This window comes from Bubalus kerabau, chromosome 3, assembly GCF_029407905.1.
Source record: "Bubalus kerabau isolate K-KA32 ecotype Philippines breed swamp buffalo chromosome 3, PCC_UOA_SB_1v2, whole genome shotgun sequence".
Taxonomy (NCBI): Eukaryota; Metazoa; Chordata; class Mammalia; order Artiodactyla; family Bovidae; genus Bubalus; species Bubalus kerabau.
This window is the reverse complement of record NC_073626.1, coordinates 180,813,279-180,832,729: the sequence shown is the minus strand read 5'-3', so window position 1 is coordinate 180,832,729 and position 19,451 is coordinate 180,813,279. Positions and strand designations below refer to the sequence as shown.

Below are 19,451 nucleotides of genomic sequence, written 5' to 3'. Positions count from 1 at the left end.
TGAGGCCCGATCCCGAGCTCAGTCACTGACGTCGACGACCGCCTGGGGGCGCTCGAAGCGCGAGCCGCGCGAGTGACGTCATCAGAGGCGGTCCGGTGGAGCCCGACCCGTCCCGGAGCGTCACATGACGTCATCGAGCCGTCCGGAAGCGCCCCCACGTGTCCTCCCACCTCGGTTCTGGGACCTCTGATCTTGCCGTCACCCATCATGGGTCGCTCCCGCCGAACGGGCGCGCACCGAGCGCACTCCTTGGCCCGTCAGATGAAGGCGAAGCGGCGGCGGCCGGACCTGGATGAGATTCACCGCGAGTTGCGGCCCCAGGTCGCCGCACGGCCCCGGCCAGACCCAGGCGCTGAACCCGATCCCGACCTGCCAGGGGGAGGCCTGCATCGCTGTCTGGCCTGCGCGTGAGTTCCGGCCAGGCCCAGGCCTGAGGAGGAGAAGGGTCCGCGGTACGGGCCGGAGGTGTGAGGTCCGGGCCCGGGGTGGGCAGGGTTTCCCTCTCTTGGGACCCGTGTGGGTCTGCCGGCCTCCCATGCCTTCAAGCCCGGAGCCTAGCGTCCGCGAATGAGCTAGGGTCAGGGAAGTAGGCCTACCTGGGAGGCATCACCTTCTAACTCTCCTCTCTATCCACCTCATCCCTACAGGAGGTACTTCATCGATTCTGCCAACCTGAAGACCCACTTCCGATCCAAAGATCACAAGAAGAGGTATGAAGGAGCAAGGAGAGGATTGATGGATGGTTTGCCGGGCAGACAGAGCTTGCGTCTGGTCAGCTTTCAATTCCTGTTCTTTTATCCCAGGCTGAAGCAGCTGAGTGTGGAGCCCTACAGTCAGGAAGAAGCGGAGAGGGCAGCGGGCATGGGTTCCTATATTCCTCCCCAGCGGCTGGCAGTCCCCACAGAAGTATCCACTGAGGTCCCTGAGATGGACACGTCTTCATGACATGGCCTGAGGATGCAAGGCAGAGGAGCTGCCCATGGACAGTGGTACAGGGGCCAAGCTGGGAGAGACTGTGCGAATCTCTTTTGGTTTGGGGAGTGGATGGCCTCTTCCAGATACCCTCCCTTCCAATAAAAGAGATGGATAAATAGGGCTTGCCTCTGACTCACTAACCTCCAGGCCACTCCTCCAAATTCAAGCCCTGTAAAGATTTCTCTACTACTCCTGTGTACAGGACCCAGGAATTTACTCCCTGCTTGATTCAGCCTTAGAGCCTGCATCCTTGCCATCCCTCAGGGGTCCTGGCATCTGTGCTGAAGACCCCCTTTGGAGCCCAGGTGTGTGTGGGGTGATGGGTAGGATCAGGTTTATACTCTTGCTTACAATGAGGACAGGGAGTGACCCCCAGGAAAAGAAAGAAGTAGGCTCCTGAGATTGTAGCCCCTGTGAATCCAGGGGCCGAGGTGAGAGGCTGCCTGCTTCGTCATGGAGCCTGTGGCCGCCGCCGCTGCCCCACCATCTTCCAGACAGCATAGCCGGAGCCGCCCAGCCCGAGGACAGCCAGCGCTGCAGCCACAATCCCCGCCAGCGGGCTCCGGGACTCTGCCTTCAGCTCCCCGGCTATCTGCATCTGGAGATGCACAGAGGGTCCACCTGAGGGGTCAGTCGAGACTACTGGGAAGGCGGGTGGGGTGAAAAGGGGCTGAGAAGCTACAGCTGGGGAAAGGAGATATGGATGCCATCGCTGCCCCAGGGAGATTCCACCCCAATCCCTCTCGCTTCACTGCCCATCTGGGCCCTGGTTGCTCAGGCGGCCGGGAACGTGACAGCCTGGTGACTGGGTATCATCCCGGCCATGGTAAGGGGCGGATGGGGTCGGTGCTGGAAGCCATCAGTTGGGGTGCTTACCTGTAGCACTCGGAAGTAGCCAGGGGTCAGGCGTCGAAATCGCATGGTGGGTGCCGCTCGTCTCCCAGATATCCTGTGGGGTGAAAGCCGGAATGAGGACCAGTGGCGTTCATTCATGATACCAAGAGGCGGAAATCAGGGCACAGAGGTTCCTGCTTCTCATACGTGAGAGAGCCTTGCCCTCAGAGGATGCTCACCAGCGTCTTCCTTCCCGGGTCTGGCAGGGGCGGGACAGCCAGACCTTTAAATCTGTCCCTTCCCCCACTGCCCGCCCTGCCGGCCTTAGGAGCAGCTGTCAGGAGAGATCAGCATCAGGCCTGAGCAGCTCCTCCCCCGCCCACTGGGGAGTGCAGGCCGGGGAGGCAGGAGAGGCCTTGCCTAGCAGCGTGGACAAGTCTCAGGCCCAGAGCAGGTGTGGGAGGGCCTCCACGGCCCTGGTCTTGGCCTTGTCCCTGCCTCAGGTAATTGGATGTCACCTGTTAGCTCTCAGCAGAGGAGGGGCTGGGTACCTTTAGCACCCCTTCTGAATAGGGGCAGGCCTTTTTCACTTGATTTCTCTTAGATCAACTATACCTACCTCGGGGGAAGGCACATTTCACCCCTTTCCCCAAGATGGAGTTCCTACAGGAACTTCCCTCCTCAGCTTGGAGACAATAATAAAAGATCTGCATCTACTGATTGAAAAAGCTGTTTGAGGTGTGCTAAGAAAAATAGTAGCTGATTGGGAATTTCCTGGTGGCCTAGTGGTTAGGATTCTAGGCTTTCACTGTTGTGTCTCAGGTTCAATACCTGATCTAAGAACTGAGATCCTGCAAGACCTACAAGTGTGGCCAAAAAAAATAACTGACTGTGCTGGGCATTATTCTAAGCACTTTACGTGTATGATTTCATTTGGTATTGATTATCTCATAAAAATGCAGAAAAGCGTATTTGCTGAATAGCATGTAGAGTGTCTGCATACAGTATGTAGAGAAGGGAGGAACACCCAGAAAAACTTAACAGTGGCCCATTCTGGGCAACGGGATGGGATCCTGCTGGGGAAAGGACACATCCACCTTCCATTTGGGCTTCTCTGGTGGCTCAGCCAGTAAAGAATCTGCCTACAATGCAGGAGACCCATGTTCGATTCCTGGGTTGGGAAGATTCCCCTGGAGAAGGAAATGACAACCCACTCCAGTATTCTTGCCTGGAGACTTGCCAGTATTCTTGCCACAGATAGAGGAGCCTGGCGGACTATAGTCCATGGCATCGAAGAGTCGGGCAGGACTGAGCAACTAACGTTTTCACTTTCCTTCCACTCAATGAGCTACTATTACCTTTGACATTTTTGCAGCAAATAAGTTCAAAGACCTTTTATAAACTCATAAAACTACCCTCAGAATAGAAGCTGCGGGACTTTCCTGGTGATACCATGGATAGGAATCCTCCTGACAATGCAGAAGACACAGGTTCGATCCCTGGTCCAGGAAGATCCCATCTGCCGTGGAGTAACTAAGCCTTTGTGCCGCAACTACTGAGCCCATGCCTAGAACCTGTGCTCCACCAGAGAAGCCACTGCAGTGAGAAGCCTGCTCACTGCAACTCTATATTAGACCCCACTCTCAGCAACTAGAGAAAGTGTGGCAGTGAATACCCAGTGCAACCAATAAATAAATTTATTTTTAAAATCCTGATTAAAAAATTGAAGAAAATAGAAGCTGCCATTTACCATGCCCCTACTTCTCAGCCCTGCCAGGTCCTTCAGGTGGGGGTGCGGGTTGGGGGCAGTAAAGGCACCAGCATAGCTAGCTGTTAGGCCCCCAGTCCTTTTTAGGGAGGATCTGAGTACAAGTGGTGAGTTCTTGTTGTTTTCTCCCCTACAGGATTGTGAGTTCAGGGAGGTCAGGCTGGCTGGCATCTCACCCCTAGCTCATGTGCCAGCTCAGGATAGGTGTTTGATGAAATCAGGATGATGGAGATAGGTCTGTCTATTGGAGCATCACAGGGAATCTAGTGTGGGAAGAAGGAAAAGCATTAAAGGAGGAGAGAGCACAGAGGACTGTTAGAGGGATACACAGAGTGCAGGGCAGGAGGACATGCGACCAAGGACAAAGCCAGAAACGTGAGTGCCGAGCTGCAAATTTGAGCCTGCTGGTTCACAAATGAGGGAGCAAGGCCTCTGGGGACCTGGCGAGCTGGCATCCCCTTGAAGGAAGCAGCTGACAATCTGCACTCATGTTTGATGCCACGTGCGAAGGTGGAATGAGGTCAACAGAGCTGGCTAAGTTCCAGAGGACTCAATTTGTATGTGAAATTGTTAAATGATAATTAACACACACACACATATCACATGGACATCCGTGGACCAAATTCAGATTTTGAATCTCTGACGATTCAGTTCCTGACAAGCTTTGGAGGTACTGGTAGAGAGTTCAAGTTAGGTGACACGGAGGGGGCAGCCCTCCCAGGCCCCTCCCCACAGAATTAAAGCAATAACAACTCAGATCTACCTCATGTTCCAGATTTCAAATATTAAAAGACATCCTCAGAGCTAAGGTCTAATTCCCTCTCTGCTCTTCTAGAGACAAAGAAACAGGTTCAGAGAAATGTAAGAGGTGGACTCAGTCACATAGCAAGTGAAACTGATTTTTTTAAATTGACGCATAGTTGATTTACAATGTGTTGATTTCAAGTGTACAGAAAAGCGATTTTTATAAATACAGAATATAAGAATATATATATTCAGACTCTTTTTTCCTTACAAGTTATTATAAAATACTAAGTTTAGTTTTCTGTGCTATATAATAGGTCCTTGTTAGTTATCTGTTGTATACATAGCCACGTGTATGTTAATTCTAAACTCATGTGGAACTGATTCTAGCTGATTCCAAAGTCCTGGGCGTTCCCTGGCCTGGGATGATAATGATGATGATAACTGCAGACACTTAGTATGTGTCAGACATTGTTCTAAAAGGAAAGCTCTTAACTTGGGCTTCCCATCCCATCAACTTGGATGGGAAAAAAATTATATATTTATTTCCACTGACCTCTAACCAAAATTTACCATCCCCTTCTTTATGAAGTATTAACAGTATCTGTGTTTTTGTCACCAGTAGACGTTGAAGATACATTGATATCAAATTGTAGTTATCACAAGTATCTCAAAATGTTACTTATGCTCATTAAAGATTTCAAAATGCTGACAGTTATTAACCCACTGCTAAATCACACTCTGTTTCAGACACTCCTAAAACAGAGCTGCCATTGACTGTGGCCAGTAGAGGGTTAGTGGCCAAATGGTGAATCCATCTGCTCTTGCATTAGTGACTCAGATTCTCAGCCTCTCACACGCCCTATCTGTAGTCGTTTGCTGACCAATAGGTGTGAGGAGGTGAGTCAGAGACCACCCCCACAATTCAGTGTTATTCATGCTGAGTAACAATACACTGATACCACTAGAAAAGGAAAACTTAATTTGCCAGTCCTGTTATTGATACATATTAAATACATATTACTATATGTACTGATAAATACATATTACTATATCATAAATTTGTGGGTTTTAATATATTTTGATAGTAATTGTCCTCGCAATCTTCAGCATTTTGCTTTATGCTTTTAAAGCAATGTTCTGAGAAAAGGTCTAGGGTTTCCACCAGACCGTCAAAAGGGTCCACAGTGCAAAACACAGAGGGGGCTGGAAAGTAGTTCTAAAGGTTTTCAGTCAGTTCAGTTCAGTTCAGTTCAGTCGCTCAGTCGTGTCTGACTCTTTGCAACCCCATGAATCGCAGCACACCAGGCCTCCCTGTCCATCACCAACTCCCAGAGTTCACCCAGACTCACGTCCATCGAGTCAGTGATGCCATCCAGCCATCTCATCCTCTGTTGTCCACTTCTCCTCCTGCCCCCAATCCCTCCCAGCATCAGAGTCTTTTCCAATGAGTCAACTCTTCGCATGAGGTGGCCAAAGTACTGGAGTTTCAGCTTTAGCGTCATTCCTTCCAAAGAAATCCCAGGGCTGATCTCCTTCAGAATGGACTGGTTGGATCTCCTTGCAGTCCAAGGGACTCGCAAGAGTCTTCTCCAACACCACACTTCAAAAGCATCAATTCTTCGGCACTCAGCCTTCTTCACAGTCCAACTCTCACATCCATACATGACCACAGGAGAAACCATAGCCTTGACTAGACGAACCTTTGTTGGCAAAGCAATGTCTCTGCTTTTGAATATGCTATCTAGGTTGGTCATAACTTTCCTTCCAAGGAGTAAGCGTTTTAATTTCATGGCTGCAGTCACCATCTGCAGTGATTTGGGAGCCCAAAAAAATAAAGTCTGACACTGTTTCCACTGTTTCCCCATCTATTTCCCATGAAGTGATGGGACCGGATGCCATGATCTTCGTTTTCTGAATGTTGAGCTTTAAGCCAACTTTTTCACTCTCCTCTTTCATCTTCATCAAGAGGCTTTTTAGTTCCTCTTCACTTTCTGCCATAAGGGTGGTGTCATCTGCATATCTGAGGTTATTGATATTTCTCCAGGCAATCTTGATTCCAGCTTGTGTTTCTTCCAGTCCAGCGTTTCTCATGATGTACTCTGCATAGAAGTTAAATAAACAGGGTGACAATATACAGCCTTGATGTACTCCTTTTCCTATTTGGAACCAGTCTGTTGTTCCATGTCCAGTTCTAACTGTTGCTTCCTGATCTGCATACAAATTTCTCAAGAGGCAGATCAGGTGGTCTGGTATTGCCATCTCTTGCAGAATTTTCCACAGTTTATTGTGATCCACACAGTCAAAGGCTTTGGCATAGTCAATAAAGCAGAAATAGATGTTTTTCTGGAACTCTCTTGCTTTTTCCATGATCCAGCGCATGTTGGCAATTTGATCTCTGGTTCCTCTGCCTTTTCTAAAACCAGCTTGAACATCAGGAAGTTCACGGTTCACATATTGCTGAAGCCTGGCTTGGAGAATTTTGAGCACTACTTTACTAGCATGTGAGATAGAGCTGTTAATTCAGGTACTCCGCACAGCCCTCTGAAGTACGCGCTAATACCCATTCTACAGACAGGGAAATTGAGGCCCGGTGGGTCGGTTTAGGCCTTGTCACACAAGCTAAGAAGCTGCAGCGTTGGGGTTTAGACCCAGGCTCGGGCTTCCTAATCTTTCTGTGCCTTGCTGCTGTGATCACTGCTCACTTTTTGGTCCCTTTTTGAGAAGGCCGGAAGGTCAGGTCGCATCCTGCCATTTGAGGCCAGTTTTGGGCGGAGATCCCAGGCCAGCTCCGAGGTCACCCGTGTCACACACCAGTGTCCCCACCCCCTGGTTTGGCAGCCCAGATATTCTGGGATGCCTGAAGGGCGGGGCAGGAGACGGAGAGGCCAATGGCTGTGAGAGCGCCTTACCTGGCCTGCTCTGTGGGCCCAGGTATGCTAGTGGCTCCGCCCCCGGCCCAGCCCAGCCCCGCCCCAGGTCGGGGCTCCCGGAGCGGAAATTCCTGCGCGGGCGAGGCGGAGCGGGTGCAGTCCGAGAGGCCGAACTTGGCCATGGAGCCAGTGGCGACCTGGACCCCCAGGAAGGTGGCGGCTTGGCTGAGAGGTGGGTGGGGCCGGGGCAGTGCTGGGCCTGAGGGGCCCTGGGCCGGGGAGAGCGGAAGCAAAAAGGACTTGCCGAGTTTGTCAGTCGGTTAGTCTGTCCGCAAGCATTTACAGAGCGTCTGCCGTGAACCCGGCAGAAAGATAGTCGAGATGACTCCGCTGGAGTCCCCCGAGGACCTAGAAGGGGTCTGCCTTCCCCTCAATAGCCCAGGCAGTGGTTCTGTAATGAAAACAGTAGGTGTCGCTCCAGCTGCCCGCCCGCAGTGTATCTCCTCTTCCCTCTGCCCCCGGGGCGCAGTGGGCTGTAATTAATCCCACTTTTCAGATGCTGAAAACTCGACACTGAGCCAACAAGTGATTTGCCCAGGCTTTGGACTAGGGCCTACCCGTGGTGTCTTTTCCCTCCCCCCACCCTGAGGCTCCCAGTGAGAACAGAAGCCCAGGCCCAACTGGAGGGGGTTGGCATAGCCCCTCCTGAGACCTCCAGCGAGGATGAGCCCAGAGTGGGAAAGGCTGGTGTGAAAAGGCCCAGAGTGCCAGCGACTCAGAGAAGTGTAGATGGTCTGCTGCGGAGCTGGGAGCTGAGAGGTGAGGACCACATTTCCTCCCACAGGCGGAGCCAGAGTTGGAGGGAGGCAACTGGAGTCGTCTGGGGACAGACTCAGGGTGACCATCCCCGGGAGGAGCAGGGACTCAGGGCTGGAGTCAGTCTCCGAGACTGAATTCCAGGCCCAGCCCCTCTGCTCATCAGTTTTGTGACCACAAATCTCCGTTTCCCTATCCACAAAATGGGAAAGGCAGCTCTGATCTCTTGAGGTTGGACCAAATGAGACAATTGTGATGAGGGCCAGGCTCAGTGTCAGGGTCTGTTGGGAGGGAGACAACACAGCACTTTCACTGTGCGTGGGAAGGGGGGTGCTTGAGGCCCACGGCCACGGAGTAAAAGCTCATGAACTCCTAGTCAAGGGCTCCTGATGTCACACAGGGGATGGGGGAAGAGCTGTTGGTCACACACACATACCCCGTAAAGGACTCTGGCTTGGAATGGCAGGGGTTCCTTCAAAGAGGGAGAAAGCTAACTATTAACCTCTATGTGAAATATCTGTACTTTCTAGATTTGGTGAAGATTAAATGTATTAATATGTATAAAGTCCTTAAATTTTTCCTAGCACATAGTATTTATTTTTGAGTGTCTGCCTTATGCCAGGCCTCGGCCAGAATTAGAGATGAACACTTGTTTTAAGGCCCAGTCCTTGGAAGAGCTTGTGTTTGAGTAGGAGAGGTTGGTGCTCTGGTGCAAGGGTCTGTGGAGGCACAGGGGGCAGTGAGCGCAGCAAGGGGCCCCAGCCCAGCCTGGGGAGTTGTGGAAGGCTTTCTGGAGGAAGTTAGATGACCAAGGACAAGAGGGAGCTGGAAGAGCAGTTCAGGCAGAAGGAAAGGCACCTTCGGGGACCGTGAAGCAAAAGCAAAAGAACCTCCCGAGAGCTGCAGGGAGTTAGTGCTCTGGATCTAGAGTGTTGAGCATGATGGGCTGTGCCAAGAGATGAAACTGGAGAGGCAGGTGGTGGCTGGATCATACGGGGCCTTGCAGATCATGGTAGAGAGTCTGGCAACACATAACATGGGGGCTGTTATTGACTGAACCAAGGGAGTTGGTCAAGTGGTGACATGTATCATGTCATTTAATAGACACGATTATTAGTGATGTTTTTATTTTCCCCATTTTTTTAGGTGGAAACAGGCACAGAGTAATTCAGTTACTTGCTCAGTTGCTGTCACTCAGGTCTCCCGGACTCCAAAGCCACATCAGTCATGACTTGCCCAAGCATCAGAACCCCTGCAAGATTTGTTAAAAAGCACATTGCTGGGCCCTGCCCCTGATTTCACGCCACTCGGCTTGCAGGATCTTATTAATAGTTCCCGGACCAGGAATTAAACTCAGGCTACGGCAGCGAAAGCTCAGAATCCTAACTGTAGTCACCATGCTGTACATTCTGTCCCCCAAACTGACTTATAAATAGAAGCTTGTCCTTTTGGACCACCTTCACCCCTTTCCCCCACTCCCTGCTTCCTTGCCGCTGGCAATCATCAGTCTGTTCCCTGTTTCTAAGAGTTTGCGTTGTTTGGATTCTGTATATGAGATAATACAGTGTTTGTCTTTCTCTGATTGATTTCACTTAGCATAATAACCTCAAGGTCTATCCATGTTGCAAATGGCACGATTTCCTTCTTCCTGGCTGAATATTTGTGCGTGTGTGCACGTGTGCGGGTGTGTGTATGTGACATTTTCTTTATCCATTCATCTGTCAGTGGACACTGAGGTTGTTTCCATGTCTTGCCTGTTTTTCTTTTTTATGGCCGCACCGCGTGGCTCATGGGATCTTAGTTCCCCGACTGGGGTTGAACCCAGGCCATGGCAATGAGAGCGCTGAATCCTAACCACTGGACCACCAGGGAATTCCCAGAATTTGTATTTCTAACAAGTCCTCCGATGAGGCTGCTGCTGCTGGTCTGGGGAACCATCCTTTGAGAACCACTGCCCTGTGTGATCCTACTTCTCAACTAAGTAGTAGCCTTTTCTGTGAAATGGGCAGGATAGAACACAGCCTTGGTCTCAGGGTGGGAGAAGGGCTCTTCCACTGACCGGAAAGGCCTTGCCAACCCCCTGGGTCCCCCGTGCTAACCCCTGCTCTCCCTCCAGGCCTGGACGATTCCCTGCAGGACTACTGCTTTGAGGACTGGGAGCTGCCTGGCAAGTACCTGCTGCAGCTTTGCCCCCGCAGCCTGGAGGCTCTAACCGTGTGGCCTCTGGGCCACCAGGAGATCATCCTGGAAGGGGTGGAACAGCTCCGGGCCCTGGTGAGTGAATGGCGGCCCAACTGGCTGCAGCTTCCACCCACCCTGGAGATGCTGATGGGGGCTGGCCCCTGCTGGAGTAACCTGCTCCCTCTCTGCACAGAGCTCGGGGCTACAGTCAGAGAACCTGCAGAGCCTGACAGAGGGGCTGCTGGAGGGAACCCAGGCATTCCAGAGCTTGGTCCAAGGTCGCCTGGGGGGCTGTGTGGAGACCCCTGCAGATGTCCTGGGCGCGGCCGTGCAGCTGGTACACGAGGCCCGTTCCCTCCTCTTCTGGCTCAACAGGTACCTCGGTCTCTTCTCAGGGTCTGAGTGACTGGTGAGGGGACCCTCTGCATCCATGGCCTCCTCCAGGGACCTGGAGAGAAAACAAGAGCTTGGCTCTTGTTCAGCTATGGTTCAATTCAGTTCAGTTCAGTCGCTCAGTCGTGTCTGACTCGTTGTGACCCCATGAACTGCAGCACACCAGGCCTCCCTGCCCATCACCAACTCCCAGAGTTTACCCAAACTCATGTCCATTGAGTTGGTGATGCTATCCAACCATCTCATCCTCTGTCGTCCCCTTCTCCTCCTGCCCTCAATCTTTCCCAGCTTCAGGGTCTTTTCCAATGAGTCAGCTCTTCACATCAGGTGGCCAAAGTATTGGAGTTTCAGCTTCAACGTCAGTCCTTGCAATGAACACCCAAGGCTGATTTCCTTTAGGATGGAATGGTTGGATCTCCTTGCAGTCCACGGGACTCTCAAGAGTCTTCTCCAACACCACAGTTCAAAAGCATCAATTCTTCAGTGCTCAGCTTTCTTTATAATCCAACTCTCACATCCATATGTGACCACTGGAAAAACCGTAGCCTTGACTAGATGGACCTTTGTTGGCAAAGTAATGTCTCTGCTTTTTAATAGGCTGTCTAGGTTGGTCATAACTTTCTTTCCAAGGAGTAATATGGTGGGACTGGCCAAAAAAGGTTAATTGGTCTGTGTAAGGGGCTTCACAGTGGTTTGTAATGGGGCTTCCATGGTGGCTCAGATGGTAAAGCGTCTGCCTTCTATTCAGGAGATCCAGGTTCAATCACTGGGTTAGGAAGATCCCCTGGAGAAGGAAATGGCAACCCACTCCAGTACTCTTGCCTGGAAAATTCCGTGGACAGAGGAGCCTGGTAGGCTACAGTCTATGGGGTCGCAAAGAGTCAGACACAATTGAGTGACTTCACTCACTTAAGGGCACTGGGTTCCCTGGGTTCCCACCCAACCTCCAGCTTGTAACCATGTCTCATCAGCAGCATTGCGTAAGGAGCTGGCTACCCCCTTCACTGGCTGCTGCTTGTCCCAGAGGTCCTAGCTCCAATGTCACCTCCTCAGGGAAGCCTTTCCCGTTATACACTCTCAGAGCTTCCTACGTGTCACAGGAGTAGAAGTTACATCTTTTTTTGAATTTTTGTTTCTTTTTTGGCCACACTGGGTCTTCCTTGCTGTGGGCAGGCTTTCTCTAGTTGTGGGATGCGGGGGCTGCTCTCTGGTTGTAGTACATGGGCTGCTCATTGCAGTGGCTTCTCTTGTTGCAGAGCACAGGCTTGAGGGTACATAAGTTACTCACGGGCTCTAGAATTTGTGGGCTTCAATAGTTGGGCCACGTGATTGCCCTGTGGCATGTGGGATCGTCTCAGTCCAGGGATCGAACCCATATCCTCTGCATTGGCAGACAGATTCCTAACCACTGGACCACCAGTGAAGTGAAGTGAAGTGAAAGGTGCTCAGTTGTGTCCAACTCTTTGTGACCCCATGGACTATACCGTCCATGGAATTCTCCAGGCCAGAATACTGGAGTGGATAGCCTTTCCCTTCTCCAGAGGGTCTTCCCAACCCAGGGATTGAAACCAGGTCTCCCGCATCGCAGGCGGATTCTTCACCAGCTGAGCCACATAGGAAACCCAAGAATACTAGAGTGGGTAGCCTATCCCTTCTCCAGCGGATCTTCCCGACCCAGGAATTGAACCGGGGTCTCCTGCATTGGAGGCGGGTTCTTTACCAACTGAGCTATGAGGGAAGCCCATAAATCATCATTGGACACCAGGGAAGTCCCTAATCATTATTGATGTAATTATGTATTTAATATCTGTCTCTCCAGTGCCTAGAACCAAGCCTGCCATTCATTAAACACTTGACAAATAAATCCTGTGCTAAAGTCTGTGCTAAAATAAATAAAGTCTACACAGTATAAATCTGTGCTAAAGATGTATCAGTCATCTCCTTCACCCCAAACCAAAACTCATCAGGGCCTTAGATGCGTAGTTGGCTCAGGGTGGTTCAGTGGCCTGACTGTTAAGCTCAGTCCCCTAACCACTGCTCCATCCTCCCCTCTGCCAGGTACCTCTTCTCTCACTTAAATGACTTCTCATCCTGCCAGGCGATTGGGGAATTATGCGGGGAGCTGGGCCAGGCCTTGCAGGAGGTAGGAGATCCAAGGGCCAGGCTTGGCCGAGGCCATAGAGACCAAGTCAGACTAGAGCTTTTTATAACTTGTGAATCAGCACAGGTTCGGGGGTGAGAGCAGGGAGAGGCCAGAGCAGGAAGAGGAGGCCCGGCCACTGGGTAGTGGGTGAGGGGGTGTGGGGGCTCCTAACTGGAAGGGGCAGCTCGGCAAGTTTGATCTCAGGAGGGTGTGGAGTGGGGGAGGGCATGTGTAGTGATCTCTGGGGGTCCGGTATCAGGGAGATGGGACCTTGGGGCCAAAGTTCTGCGGCCATGTCGTTCCGGGAAGGGGCCAGGGTATGGGACACGCTGGGAGGGACCGCAGGGAACTCCCCTGCCCTCAGGAGAAGGCAGGGCACCCTGCTCAGGGCCGGTCCCCGCTCTCTCTCTGCTTCCAGGACTGTCCAGCTGCTGAGAAGGAAAGCAAAGTCCTGAGAATTGTGAGTCAGGGGCAGAGCGGGCCGTGGGGATGGGGTGGGACGGGACTCAGGCTAGACATCCTGCCCTCCATCCGCCAGAGCAGCCATGTGGCTGGGATCTGTTGCAACATCCTGAGCTGCTGCCCAGAGGAGCTGCTGAAGCAGAAGGCTGTACTAGAGCGAGTGCTGCTGGACGATCCTTCGGTGAGCCCTGACCTCTCACCTTTCACCTCTGGTCCCCTCAAGCAGCCTCGTGTGGGCTCGGAAATCTGATTCTAGGATCCCACAGAATCCTATCCTATTACGGCTGGATGGACCTTTCTGTATAGATGTTAAAGGTTCAGAGGACCTCCCCTGGGGTCTCACCATCCTTCAGCCCCTTCTCCAGTCCAGAGGGGCTGCAGCAGGTGGGGTCTTGGTGACACATGCCGGCCCCGGGACACGGTCTTGGCAGATTAAGGGAGAAGGGGAGAGGGCATGAACTTTTTTGCTTCAATCCTTGACCAGCTGGGAAAACCCCAGCCCTGCCCTGTCCCTGCTTAAGCCTTCAGGAGAGTTGCTGAGAGTTGCTAAAAGCTCAGAAGTCAGTAACCTGCTCCCCTCAGTCCTTAGGGGAAGAGGAGGCATGGCCCAGAGAGGTGCAGCAGCAAGCCCCAAGTCACACAGCAAGTCGGGCGGTGCCAACTTGAGGCCAGCTCTCTCCCCCTTTCCACCCGCCTATGAGTCCTGGTGCCCAGCGAGGGTCCTGCCCACTGGCCCTGCAGCCCCCCGACCCTCAGTGACCGCAAGCCTTTGCCTTGCAGGGCCTGGAAATCCACACCACCAGCAACTGCCTGCACTTCGTGTCTCGAGTGGGCGCCCAGGTGAGAGCCCTCCAGCCTTCTCAGCAAACAAGCCCCACGGTCCTCTTTACCTGCCGGCCAAGCCCCATGAGGTTGCACCCCTCTGAACCCTACCTCCGACACCAGGTCCCCACCAACCCCCAGCTGCAAGTCCTGCCTGGAGACGAGATTGTCCAGGTCAACGAGCAGGTGGTGGTGAGTGAGGGGAAGGGCATGATGGGAGGAAGGGGTTCCTGAGTAGAACCCAGGTTGGTGGGTGGAGAGGTTCCCTTCCTTCGGGAGACCAGGGTGGTGAGCTGCTTGCCGTGAGGTCAGCCAGCTCACGTGGGTCCGAGGGGCTCCGGGAGGCTTCCTGGAGGAGGGTGAGGGGAGGCTGAGCACGAGGCTGAGAGAGTGTTCGAGGGGAGGGCTGTTAGGTTGCCCCGGAGGCTCCCGTCCAGGTCAGTCCAGCCCCGTGTCCCTGTCCCCTAGGTGGGCTGGCCCCACAAAAACGTGGTGAGGGAGCTGCTGCGGGAGCCGGACAGGGTCAGCTTAGTGCTGAAGAAGGTCCTGGTGCCGGAGACCCCACAACAGGTACCTGCCACCCTCCTCACCCCCAGTCTGCTTTCAGACCCGGGTGTGGTCCCCAGCTCCATCTCCTGTTTCTGGTTGCTCCTTAGACCCCTCCTCAGCCCCTGGACTCACCATGCCCAGTGAGCCCATCACCAGCTCCAGCCTCGGTGTCTCCCAGGTAACAGGCTCGGGCCCCAGGTGGGTCTTGGAGGGTGAGCCACAGCTCACTTTATCTCTCCCCCATCACTCCAGGACCCCGTCTAAAGACATCTTTGACTTCAACCTGTCTTCAAACCCAAGTCCTGGACCGAGCCCTCCTGCCTGGACAGGTAATATCAAAGCCCCATGTGTTAGCAGGTGTCTCAGACAAGGCATGCTGACTCTGACCCTGGGCTCTTACACCTGCAGCCTACTGCTGGGCCTGGGTCTGAGGCTCATGGAGCCTCTCTCTCTCTTCTCCCTCCCTGACAGACTCAACCTTCCTTGGCCCCAAGCCCCTGCCTAGCCCCCCTGCAACCCCAGCCACACACCCGGCAGAGGTAGCAGAGACTCCGGAGCCCCCAGAACACCCTGATAGGGTAAGTTCAGGGGCTCAGTAGGGAGGGGTGTGTGGCTCTGGATGCAGACTCTTCTCTAATTGCCTGTGTTCCTTTCAGAGTCCTGTCCCTAGCTGCAGGAAATCAAAAGGTATGAAATGCACCAGACTGGGTAGGTTGGGAGGCACTCTTAGAAGTCTTTACAAGGCTGGGCAAGACCACCCTCCCAGCACACACGTTGCATACTTCTCTCCCGGACACAGTTCTGTTTCTGGGGTCAGACAGACCTGTGCTCCCAGCCTAGACCTCTCACGAGCTCTGCGATTTCTGGGCAAACAGCTCGTCCTCTGATCTTCACCTTCCTCCTCTCTTAAAATGAGAAGAGTTACCCCCCCGCCCAGAACTGACACTTGCTACAATCCAAGCGCAGAGCAGGGGTTCAGAAGCATCAGCTGGGGGTGCTCGTGGGGGGCCAGGGGGCAGCTTTGGGGGTCTGGGATGCCCCGCCAACCCCTCACTGACCCTTGTGCCATGCTGCTGCAGGCGTGGCCACGCGCCGGCGGGTGTCGTGTCGGGAGCTGGGCCCGCCCGACTGTGATGGCTGGCTCTTGCTCCGCAAGGTGCCCGGGGGCTTCATGGGCCCGCGCTGGCGCCGCTGCTGGTTCGTGCTCAAGGGACACACACTCTACTGGTACCGCCAGCCCCAGGTGAGACCCCATACACACACGCATAAGTGAGTCACCTCAGGGCTGTGGCTCCTGTTCCTCCTCCAGCGTGCAGGCCCATCAGTGGGCACAGGTGGGCCTCAGCACTCCCATCTGTAAAATGGGGACACTCTTCGGCGAGAACTGAGGTGTGTGCAAAAGCAGTTTGGAAAAGGTATCACAGGCCATGTAGAATCACTGATTCTGCCTGCCCTTCCTTCCCCTTCTGTTAATCTGTTCATCCAGTGATGGGTGCTCAAGCAATTGTCTGCTCATTCCACTAACATTCAAGGTGCCTACTGTATACCCAGCTCTGGGCTGGGCCCTGGGACATGTGGGAGAACCAGACCTTTTCTGTTTCTCAGGCCAGTGGGGACAGGGATGAATACACAGGGACAATACGGGAACATATAATGTGATGGAGGAAGAGCCCAGAGGTGGGTGGGATCCCTGCAAAGGTGACCAGTCCACCTGAAGAGTGGTGAAGGCTTCCTGAGAAACTAGTGCCTGAAGGTTAGTTAGACAGAAAGGTACAAGAAAAGCAGGCAGGGAGAAGAGCATTCCACAAAGCAGCTTCGTCTGTGTCTGTGATGGAGCAGATCTATGAGCGGGCTTCTCCTTCCTGGCTGTTTCTCTGGATAGCTTGACTCCCATTTCCAGGCACAGAGACACCCCTTGGTCACAACCCTACCCCAGCTTCCTGCCCTGAGCCCTGGGCATTGAGAGATGAGCAGTTAGACAGCCCAGGAGATGTCCTCCCCCCCCCTCCCCCACTGCCCTTAGGAGCCTGTGTGGGCCTCAGGGGTGTTGGAGCTCCAAGCTGACCCTCACACTGTGATTCCCCCAGGATGAGAAGGCCGAGGGCCTCATCAATGTCTCCAACTACAGTCTGGAAAGTGGACAAGATCAGAAGAAAAAATAGTTAAGTCCTGGGCTGTGACAGGCTGGGGGTGGGGAAAGAAAGGGAGAGGCAGGTGACAGGAGGGGCGGGGTGGGGGCAGCAGGTGGCTGGGGTTCCCAGGCCAGCCTCTCTGGGTTCGGGATGGGCACCCCCAGGTGAGTGAGGCCCCTCTGCTCCCCGGCAGTGTGTTCCAGCTCACCCACAACGTGTACAAACCCTTCATCTTCGCTGCTGATACCCTGACGGATCTAAGCATGTGAGTGCCACTCTCTCACCCCCCATAGCTTGCATATGAGTGCTCAGGGCCTGGGCTCAGGAGCCTGGATTCAGATCCCAGCTCTCTGAGAGGGCTGCTCAAGACACTCCCTTCTCTAAGCCTCAGTTTCACCTTCTGTAAAATGGACTAATAAGAATTCCTATCTCTCAGATTGGATCTGAGGATTAAGTTAGAAGATGATATAAGTGAAAGCCCCACCCAGCACTCTTGAGAGTCCCTTGGACTGCAAGGAGATCCAACCAGTCCATCCTAAAGGAAATCAGTCCTGAATATTCATTGGAAGGACTGATGTTGAAGCTGAAACTCCAATCCTTTGGCCACCTGATGTGAAGAACTGAGTCATTTGAAAAGACCCTGATGCTGGGAAAGATTGAAGGCAGGAGGAGAAGGGGACAACAGAGCATGAGATGGTTGGATGGCATCACCAACTCAATGGACATGAGTTTGAGTAAACTCCGGGAGTTGGTGATGGACAGGGAGGCCTGGCAAGCTGCAGTCCATGGGGTCACAAAGAGTTGGACACGACTGAGCGACTGAACTGACTGACTGACTGACACCCAGCATGCTGCTGCTGCTGCTAAGTCACTTCAGTCGTGTCCGACTCTATGTGACCCCATGGACTGCAGCCTACCAGGCTCCTCCATCCATGGGATTTTCCAGGCAAGAGTACTGGAGTGGGTTGCCATTGCCTTCTCCAACCCAGCATACTGACTCAGTGGAAACTCTCTGAGACCCATTTGCCCCTCCACAGGTGGGTGCGTCATCTCATCACCTGCATTTCCAAGTACCAGTCTCCAGGCCGGGCCTCCCTGCCCCGAGAGGAAGGTGGGTATCTCACAGGGCTGGATCCCATCGAATCTCACCTGAGCCTCTGCTTTCCTGGGGTGGGGACTGGGAATCCAGTTCCCCAAGCCCACCCCCTGGCTTACCCAACCCTGTGAAGCTTCTGTGGGTCCCCCCAACGGCTCCTGTCTACTCCAGACTGCTACAGCGAGACGGAAGCCGAAGATCCTGACGATGAGGCTGGATCCTGCTCAGCCTCAGTGAGTCAGGGGCTGGTGGAGAGGGTGGTGGGGTGAAGAGCAGGGCGTGGAGCTCAGACTGATAACCCTCCTCTCCTTCCACCCTGCCCACAGCCCAGCCTGGCCCAAGCTACGAGTTCGCTCCATGGAGATCCATCACCTGCTGCCACCCCGCAGGACAGCCCGCGGACCTCCTACAGTCCGGCGACAGGTGCGGAGCAGAGCAGGGGGTGGTGGGGTTAGTGGGGGCACGGAGCTGAGACAGGGCTGGGGGCAGGGGGGCGGGCACACCCTCACTCTGCTCCCCCCTCCCACAGACAGCAGCGAAGGAGCCCTCGAAGGAATGGTCCGGGGGCTGAGGCTGGGTGGCGTGTCCCTGCTGGGCCAGCAGCAGCCCCTCACTCAGGAGCAATGGCGAAGCTCTTTCATGCGGCGCAACCGAGACCCCCAGCTCAATGAGCGAGTGCACCGTGTGCGCGCACTGCAGAGCACGCTCAAGGTCAGCAGGGGGCGCACAGAGGGCTGGGCGCTGGGCTAGATGTCTAGCTGGGCCAGGTGTCTAGATGTCTAGCCCTCTTGGGCTCGGCTGCGGACCGGGTTGAGTTCTGGATTCCTGGAGCCAGGCTCTTGATTTTGAGGATGGGGGCTGGTGCTGGCTGGGATCTGGGCGCTGGGCCCTAGAGCTAGCTCTGGGCTCTGGCTCTGCCCCTTCCTGGGGTGATCCTGGCCCCTTAACCCCGACACTTCTTCCAGGCAAAGCTACAGGAGCTGCAGGCTCTGGAGGAAGTGCTGGGCGACCCCGAGCTCACTGGAGAGAAATTCCGCCGGTGGAAGGAGCAGAACCAGGAGCTCTACTCGGAGGGCCTGGGGGCCTGGGGAGGGGAGCAGGCCGAGGGCAGCTCCCAAGTCCTGAATTCTGACCCCAAGGAACAGTCTTCCCACCCGCCACCCTCTGACCCCGAGGAGTGCTCTCCTCTCTGCCCCCTGACCCCAGAGAGTGACCCCCGACCTCCTGACCTCTAACCTTGGCCAGTACCCTTAGTTTCCGACCTCCGGCCTTGAGGACCGCCTCTGACACATCTAGGACAGAGCATCCCTGCATGCTGTTCTGAGTTGGAGGCGGTGCTTGTCGGTGGTTCTGCCCCGAGCTGACCGCCTCTGCTCTGCCTTCCGCCATTTCTGCTCCGCCTTCCGCCATTTCTGCTCCTCTGCCGGCCCTGGAATGGGGTGAAGTGAAGTGAGCTTGTGCCAAGGAAGGAGCGAGAGGCAGGGGTGCAGGAACTCTTTCTTAGCCTGTGCTCTGCCTGTGCCCCCTCCGCCTCTCAGCACGTCTCCATTCCCCAAGCCAGTCTGTACAGAAGTTCTTCACTTGAACCAGTAGATACTTTTCAAGTAAATAAAGTCAGTTTCTTTAACATGAATCTGCATGTGCCTTTGACTTCTGTATTAGA

General features: G+C 54.0%; 3 protein-coding genes across 3 annotated transcripts; 2 read left to right on the top strand and 1 right to left on the bottom strand.

The window, feature by feature from the left end:
• Positions 1-88: 88 nt before the first annotated feature.
• Positions 89-1,095, top strand: ZNF593 (zinc finger protein 593). Its single transcript, XM_055574062.1, has 3 exons — positions 89-407; positions 648-710; positions 804-1,095. The coding sequence occupies exons 1-3, from the start codon at positions 208-210 to the stop codon at positions 943-945; spliced, it is 405 nt and encodes a 134-aa protein (XP_055430037.1). The 5' UTR covers positions 89-207; the 3' UTR covers positions 946-1,095.
• A 138-nt stretch (positions 1,096-1,233) lies between these two features.
• Positions 1,234-1,968, bottom strand: ZNF593OS (ZNF593 opposite strand). Its single transcript, XM_055574492.1, has 2 exons — positions 1,852-1,968; positions 1,234-1,573 (listed from the first exon to the last, which is right to left on the bottom strand). Exons 1-2 carry the CDS (start codon positions 1,966-1,968, stop codon positions 1,427-1,429), a joined length of 264 nt encoding a protein of 87 aa, XP_055430467.1. The 3' UTR covers positions 1,234-1,426.
• Positions 1,969-7,054: 5,086 nt separating this feature from the next.
• Positions 7,055-19,421, top strand: CNKSR1 (connector enhancer of kinase suppressor of Ras 1). Its single transcript, XM_055574057.1, has 21 exons — positions 7,055-7,426; positions 10,127-10,284; positions 10,385-10,566; positions 12,643-12,727; positions 13,146-13,187; positions 13,266-13,370; positions 13,970-14,029; positions 14,135-14,203; positions 14,480-14,581; positions 14,668-14,738; positions 14,813-14,889; positions 15,032-15,138; positions 15,217-15,247; positions 15,640-15,803; positions 16,648-16,721; positions 16,886-16,957; positions 17,730-17,803; positions 17,960-18,021; positions 18,115-18,211; positions 18,318-18,499; positions 18,754-19,421. The coding sequence occupies exons 1-21, from the start codon at positions 7,213-7,215 to the stop codon at positions 19,021-19,023; spliced, it is 2,298 nt and encodes a 765-aa protein (XP_055430032.1). The 5' UTR covers positions 7,055-7,212; the 3' UTR covers positions 19,024-19,421.
• The last annotated feature ends 30 nt before the right edge of the window (positions 19,422-19,451 follow it).

Excerpts from the sequence above, each read along its gene's own strand:
- ZNF593 (XM_055574062.1), top strand. The coding sequence starts at position 208 with ATGGGTCGCTCCCGCCGAACGGGCGCGCACCGAGCGCACTCCTTGGCC. Across the intron at positions 408-647 it reads CATCGCTGTCTGGCCTGCGC|GAGGTACTTCATCGATTCTG; the intron begins GTGAGTTCCGGC and ends TCATCCCTACAG. Across the intron at positions 711-803 it reads TCCAAAGATCACAAGAAGAG|GCTGAAGCAGCTGAGTGTGG; the intron begins GTATGAAGGAGC and ends CTTTTATCCCAG.
- ZNF593OS (XM_055574492.1), bottom strand. The coding sequence starts at position 1,968 with ATGAATGAACGCCACTGGTCCTCATTCCGGCTTTCACCCCACAGGATA. Across the intron at positions 1,574-1,851 it reads GCTACTTCCGAGTGCTACAG|ATGCAGATAGCCGGGGAGCT; the intron begins GTAAGCACCCCA and ends GTGCATCTCCAG.
- CNKSR1 (XM_055574057.1), top strand. The coding sequence starts at position 7,213 with ATGGCTGTGAGAGCGCCTTACCTGGCCTGCTCTGTGGGCCCAGGTATG. Across the intron at positions 14,030-14,134 it reads TGTCTCGAGTGGGCGCCCAG|GTCCCCACCAACCCCCAGCT; the intron begins GTGAGAGCCCTC and ends CTCCGACACCAG. Across the intron at positions 18,212-18,317 it reads CTCCTACAGTCCGGCGACAG|ACAGCAGCGAAGGAGCCCTC; the intron begins GTGCGGAGCAGA and ends CCCCTCCCACAG.